The sequence below is a fragment of the Nicotiana attenuata genome, unplaced genomic scaffold, assembly GCF_001879085.1.
Source record: "Nicotiana attenuata strain UT unplaced genomic scaffold, NIATTr2, whole genome shotgun sequence".
NCBI classification, from domain to species: Eukaryota; Viridiplantae; Streptophyta; class Magnoliopsida; order Solanales; family Solanaceae; genus Nicotiana; species Nicotiana attenuata.
Genome location: NW_017670829.1, coordinates 117,182 through 124,273, shown reverse-complemented (window position 1 = coordinate 124,273; position 7,092 = coordinate 117,182). Strand labels below are relative to the sequence as shown.

The following is a 7,092-nucleotide window of genomic DNA, read 5'->3' as shown; positions in this document are numbered from 1 at the left end:
TACTCAATGAGTATCCATTCTAGTCTCGAAGAAGTAGAGACGAGATGGTCAACTTCGACACTTACCGGAGGTCAATTGACAATATACTAAAAATGTGAGGAAATCATGGATTTATATAGCAGTCCTAATTCACGAAGCCAGAAAACAGGTAAACTCCTTCAACAAATAATCAAGGAATTTCAAGGTTTACTCTTTATTGTCTTATCAATTTATATCAAGCCACGAAGGGCACAATTCACATTTAAAATTCTCAAGCAACAATATAACATGCGCAAATCACACCGAGGTGACGGCCCGATCCAACAGAAATAAACTGTGCACTTGCCGAGGGTCGACGGCGCGCCTATAGATGCATATATTACCCCGCTCGCGAACTAACCTGCGACGCGGTCAACATAAAATAAACACACACCCTGCTCGCGAATCATGCATGTGATGCAGGCACACATAGAGATACATGCTCAAACAGTCAATCAAGATTTATCGGGGGACATGGTCCAAATTAAACAAATTCCCTTTTAACAATTCGAGAAAATGACGTTTAATCCCTTTTTAAATTCATTTACTAATCCAAGGTGATTTAAGCAATTCAAGTCGTCAATAAGTTTACCATTAATCCAAGTATAGCATGCTTTTAGGTCCTAGACTACCCGGACAATAGCATAATAGTAGCTACGCACTAGGCGCCAAAATGTTCCCGGGTTATCCAAAACCCGCACCGGGCATACACCCAAGTCCGAAATCATCATACGAACCTGCTGGAACCTTCAGATCCCGATTCCGAGGTCGTTTACTTAAAATTCTAATCCTAGTTCATTCTTTCAACTTTAAGCTTCCGAAATGAGAATTCTCTTTCCAAATCAACTCTGGACTTCCCGGAATTCAATTCCGACCACGCGCACAAGTCGTAATGCCTGAAATGAAGCTGTTCATGGCCTCCGACTGCTGAACGGAGCGCTAGGACTCAAAACGACCGGTCGAGTCGTTACACATCCTTTCACTTGGACCTACAAAAGAAATCAGGGGTTAGTCTTAGGAACCCAAACTAGTTTGGGTCCCTTTCTATAGGCAAAAGGATGAATTAAATTCCTTCTTGCCCATCCAGGCAGCTTACTTTTCTCTTGAACAAAAGCTTTGTTCTTTTGACGGGCCTTTACTTTTGCATTACATTCATTTTTGTAATGGCCAGTCTTGCCACAATGTGTGCATATTTTATTCTCAAGAAGTGTGAGGTACTTGCTTTTAGGGTCCCACTTTGGTGCTTGAGTCCAATAGCCAAGTCCTCTTTTGTTGCTACTGTGATGCTCTTGCAACCAAGAGAGTGCGTTAGAGGCCTTGTTCCATTTGCAAGTTCTGTCTAGTTCATGTTTCACTTTTCCTAGATCTTCTTTTAGGACTTTAATTAGTTCATCCTTTTGATACAATTCATCCTTCATTTTTCCTAAGTTTTCCTCTAGAGTGAGATATGTGTGATCAGCTTTCTTGCTGTACTCATCAGGACCTAGTCCACACACAAGCCATTTCTTGGCTTTAGCATTTTTCTCCCACTTCCTCAGGTCTTCAGCAGTGCAGTCAGCCATTGTCTTTGGCATATCAACTCCTTCAGCATTCTTCTTTGTGGTTGCTAGGGGACCATCAGTGACTATGTCCCAGAGTTCATAGTCTTCCCCTATGATGTGATCTCTCATCCTGTTCTTCCACCAAGAATAGTACTGACCATTGAAAAATGGAGGCCTAGCAGTGGATTGCCCTTCCCAGTTCCCAGGTGGTGCACTCATGTTGATCTTCTCCTAAGGTGTTAGCCTCTTCAAGGATAACCTGCTCTGATACCAAATGATGTTCTAAACGTCAATACCACACAAGAGGGGGGCTGATTTGTGTGGTACTCAATTTTCGCTCTAGAAGAATCTGGTTCTTCTAGGTGTACTTATTACTACTGTTTGCGGAATTAAAAGTACATAAAATAAAGAACACAGAGATTTTTACGTGGAAAACACCTGGCTCAAAAGGTGAAAAAACCACGACCTACTACTCAGTAAGATTTTCCCAAACTTCCACTAAAATCATTGAGCCAAAACAGCATTTACAAAACTCTTGTAAACCTAAGGATTAAACTCTAATCCCATTGTGGCACACAGCCTCAGCTGTTGCGACAACTTCAAGTTAACTCTAACTTGAATACTCAAAGTACCTAATACAATTGCTTCTATGAAAGCTGAAAGGTACAAGTTTAAATCACCTACTACAATTGAACTAGAATAAAAGAAAGACACAATGGAATTGGTTCTTTTATCTTGTCCAAGTAGCTTCAGGAATGCACACTTGAATCTCACATAAATTGCTTGCAAAATTGCCTCGCTCTTTTGCTCTCAATTTAGTTTAACTTCAGCGTTTGTGCAATCCCTGTAAAAGAGAACAATCACTGTTATTTAATAAGTTAGTAATTAGAGTTTGATTAAGACTCAATTGCTGATCTTCCATCGAAGTTGAGTCCTTGAACAACACAAACTCCAACCCTATCCTTTATCCGGATTGTGTTCTCTTCTCATAAGGAGACTTTCACTCCTTATCCAATATGCAACCTTTTCGATCAGTTCAGGAGATATTGTTGCTTGATCACTGAGACTTATCTCCTTCACGTGCATCTCACATGTATAGGTTGATAAATACTGTGCCTCACATGATGGACCTAGTCCATGACTGAGTTCATTTGTCATTCTTCAAAACTTCACCTGAACTTGGGCCAACAGTACCAAAACTCCAGTGAACTTCGAACCACTCAATGGTCGTAAAGCACACTGGAAAATAGTGCAGAAGAAGAAGAAGAAGATAATCAGAAAATTCCGTAAGTAAAGATTCTGGGATTCAAGGCATATTTATAGACCATTTGGCACTGTTTCTGAAAAGGTTTGCAACCTTTCAGAAACGGCCATAGCTGTTGGAACAGGTGGGAAGAAATATTGCGGGAAACAGAAAAAGGACCAGACTGAACCGGGTTGCGGGTCATGGGTTATTCCAGATTGAATTTTTGTTATTTAATTTAACTAATTAATTAAATAATTGAAAGAAATTTTGTCCCAAAAGATTAATCAATCAATCGTTGACCGAAGCTGAAGCCGAGCCGAGCGAACGACGATGACGGCGCGAGACTTGCCTTCTTCTTAACTCTTTAGAACTAGAAGAAGAGCAATTGTATATATACCCATCAAAAGTCTTTTCTTCTCCAATATGGGACAATGTCCCTTTGCCAAAGAGAGAAACTCAAATATTTCATTTTCCCTCCATTTCCCATTCACCCTCTTTAAGCTACACCAAGCTTAAAATTCCAACAGTGGTTACTAGCTGCGTATTCATAATTATTAACTATACATGTTCCATTAATTGCAACCTTTTGTATTTTTCCAAATAGATAGGAGACAATGTTCTTAACAAAATAGTACAAGAAATGCCTAAACATATTTAAAACTTAAAATAGTAGCACGTAATAATGTGTATATATTGCCCTGTAATAAAGATTGTCAGTTATTGTAAGTTCGGAAAGTTGATAGAAGTTAATCTTTCTTTCTTTTACACCTAATGTGTATGATATATATGCCTGTAATAAAGTTGTCTGTTTTTGTTAATTTATTCAGAAAGTTGCTAGAAGTTAATCTTTCTTTCTTTTATACCTAATGTGTATGATAATATATATATCCCTGTAATAAAGATTTGTTAGGGGCAAGCACCGGTCAGTTGGTGGGAGTTGAGAGAAGTCAAATATAAGTATCTATTTTCCAATAGTATTTAGTCGCATGTGCCAACTTGGATCCTTCTTTTTATACTCAGACTTTGAATTAGATTTCTCATCACTAAAAAAACACAAGTGTTTGACGTACAAAAAGACCTCTCTCTTTATCCTTTAGTCTTTGATCCTTCTTCTCTTTCTCATGGATGTCATCTCCATTTTGTTTTATGGTCTTCCTTTCTTTTATCTCCTCTTCTTGATATGGAAGATTATTGATCAAAAGAGACACCAAAATTGTTACATTTTGGACTACGAATGTCACAAGCCAACCGATGATCGAATGCTTAGCACAGGATTTTCAGGTGAAATTATTAGGAGAAACAAACATCTTGGCTTAAATGAGTACAAGTTTCTCTTAAAAGCAATTGTGAGCTCAGGCATTGGTGAACAAACATATGCACCAAGAAATGTCTTTTATAGACGTGAAGCTTGTCCTACATATGAAGATGGAATTTTGGAAATGGAAGAATTTTTCCATGATACTATTGACAAGCTCTTGAAAAGAAATGGAATTTCCCCTAGTGAAATCGATGTTCTCGTGGTAAATATATCCATGTTAACATGTATGCCTTCTTTAGCTGGTCGAATAATCAATTATTACAAGATGAGGGAAGATATCAAGGTATATAATATCACTGGGATGGGATGCAGTGCTAGTCTCATATCGATAAATATCGTGGAAAATATTTTCAAGAATGAGAAGAACAAGGTTGCACTTATGGTAACATCTGAGTCCTTGAGTCCAAATTGGTACGTAGGGAATAATAGATCTATGATTCTTGCTAATTGTTTGTTTAGGTCAGGAGGATCTGCAATTCTCTTGACAAACAAAGTGGCTTTGAAAAATAAGGCTATGTTCAAGTTGAAACACCTAGTTAGAACACACCATGGTGCAAAAGATGAAGCTTATGATAGTTGTATACAAAAAGAAGATGATCAAGGTCACATAGGTTTTCACCTTGATAAAACACTACCAAAGGCCGCGACGAAGGCACTAATCGATAATTTGAAAACAATTGCACCCTTAATTCTTCCAGTGAGAGAGTTACTTAGATTTGCAATTGTGTCACTTGTTAGAAAAATGAATTGGGATTCAACAAAAGGAGGAGCTAGGCCAGTGATCAATTTCAAAACAGGTGTGGATCATATTTGCCTTCATACAGGAGGAAAAGCAGTAATTGATGGAGTTGGGACAAATTTGAATCTAAATGAGTATGATTTAGAGCCAGCAAGAATGACTTTACATAGATTTGGTAACACTTCAGCAAGTAGTCTTTGGTATGTATTGGGTTATATGGAGGCTAAAAAAAGATTAAAGAAAGGTGATAAAGTGCTAATGATAAGCTTTGGTGCAGGGTTTAAGTGTAATAGTTGTTTGTGGGAAGTGTTAAGAGATTTAAGAGATGGAAATGCTTGGAAAAATTGCATTGATAATTATCCACCAAAAAATACAACTAATCCATTTTTGGAGAAGTTTGGGTGGATTCAAGATGAAGATCCAAACACCTTCTGTTTTCCTGATGGCTTCGCTTTCCCTTGAGCTTTCATTTTTTAATTTTTGTCTTTTTGTTGTAGTTGATATCTCAAATTGTCACTCAATTAATGGATATTGTTCAAGAAATTTTTTTTCTTTGTTTTGTAATAAATAAATGATAATTTTATATTTGTCATCTTGACCTACAAAGTCACTCTACATATTTAGATGGTATTTTTTATGGTTATTTTAGTTGATGTAGCAATTCTTTTTTAATCCAACCATATAAAAAATAAAGCAAGATATTGCAGAAAAAAAGACACTTTAAGGGGTTAGCCCTACTTAGCGAAATTCTTGAAAATGACTTTTGTGCCCATCAGGCATAAGTTCTAGTTTTAATGTGCGCATAAGTTAGTTCTCCTTATAAGACAAGAGTTCGGAACAATTGAGCGCTACATGCAACTTTTGTCTATGAGACAGACCTTTTGGTCAATTGGCAGGTTCACTAGATGGTCGGTCCGTCGATTTACTTCTTTTATTTCTTTTGGGAACAGTCAATCTCAGCTAAAAATAAAAATTAAAATTATGTCATACTAATTACTAATTACTTTTGTGAGTGAATTTCTAATCTGACCCTAAATTATCACTTAACTCATAATTCCTTCCCCATTAATCACATTTGTTTTAATCCAACATCATGCTGGATTTGGATGTTTAGACGTAGTATTTGTGTATGGGTCAAAATCTGACCACAAGTAAATTACCATTAAGGGAACGGTAAGGGGTCGACCAAGCTATGGACGTACCCGTAAGGCGTAATGGCGACAAGCGCCTCGGCCACTACCGAGATCGAGCCATCGGGAAGGCTTGCGCAGCAGAATATATGCGGTCATGCTTGAGCAAGTAAAGAGGAAGATAGTCGAAAAGGGGCATGTTGGTTAAAGACGTTGGATAAAGTGGAAGGTGGGTAGTATATATATGAGAGAGAAAGCAGAAGGGGGGGTCCCGAAAGGGAAAAAAGAAACTGAAGACTTGGAGGAGACCTCTGAGTAACAAAGTAAGAAGACTAGATTACGGGTTAAAAACCTTTGTAAACGCCATTGTTGAATCAATAAAGCTAGATCTCATAGTTATCAACGAGATTCGTTCCTTATCTTCTTTGCTTTTACAAATACAGAGCAATATATCAAACATGTAAGCTTATCATTTACGTTTGATGTCTTTTAATCATTCTAAGAAATGTTATATGAACTCAGCCTCATTTGATTCTAGTATTCAATATGCTTAGATCTAAAGTTGATTATGTTTGGCTAGGATTTACTCTCTACTTTGTCATTAATTGGTTTAATTAAAAGGCTTAACACTGTTTGGTCAAACAATTTGGCGCCGTCTGTGGGGAATTTCTTAGACAAATTTTTTAGTTTCCTTTAGATCTAGAACCAGCCAAGTATTACTTCCAGGCTGTTACAACCTCACCATCTCGGTAGCAACACCAACTCGAAAAGAATGGTAGATAAGTTTTTGAGATAATCGTACCAATCTAGGTCAGATCCCTACACAAAATAAAAATCATGACCGATATCTATACGAGACCCATGCCTCACCTGTAATGATGGGTTTGGCAGGTCATATGCATGTCTGAAGTAGAACCATGGTCACTATGCGCTTGGCGTAACCGCAATCCCATGCGATGTATTCACCTTGTATACCGACCTGTACTTCCACTCCTTGGGAAGGGATGATAGCCTACTGCGTGACCCTTTGAAATAGCAGGCACATCCTGCCTTATTTTCGTATCACGCACACTAGATGATTTATGAACAAAGTATAACAT

General features: G+C 37.7%; 1 protein-coding gene across 1 annotated transcript; it reads left to right on the top strand.

The window, feature by feature from the left end:
* The first annotated feature begins 3,806 nt into the window (after positions 1-3,806).
* LOC109243733 (3-ketoacyl-CoA synthase 3-like) lies at positions 3,807-5,454 on the top strand. Its single transcript, XM_019410714.1, has one exon. The coding sequence runs from the start codon at positions 3,927-3,929 to the stop codon at positions 5,322-5,324; it is 1,398 nt and encodes a 465-aa protein (XP_019266259.1). The 5' UTR covers positions 3,807-3,926; the 3' UTR covers positions 5,325-5,454.
* Positions 5,455-7,092: the final 1,638 nt, after the last annotated feature.

What these genes read in the sequence shown, in the direction of transcription:
- LOC109243733 (XM_019410714.1), top strand. Translation starts at nt 3,927, where the DNA reads ATGGATGTCATCTCCATTTTGTTTTATGGTCTTCCTTTCTTTTATCTC.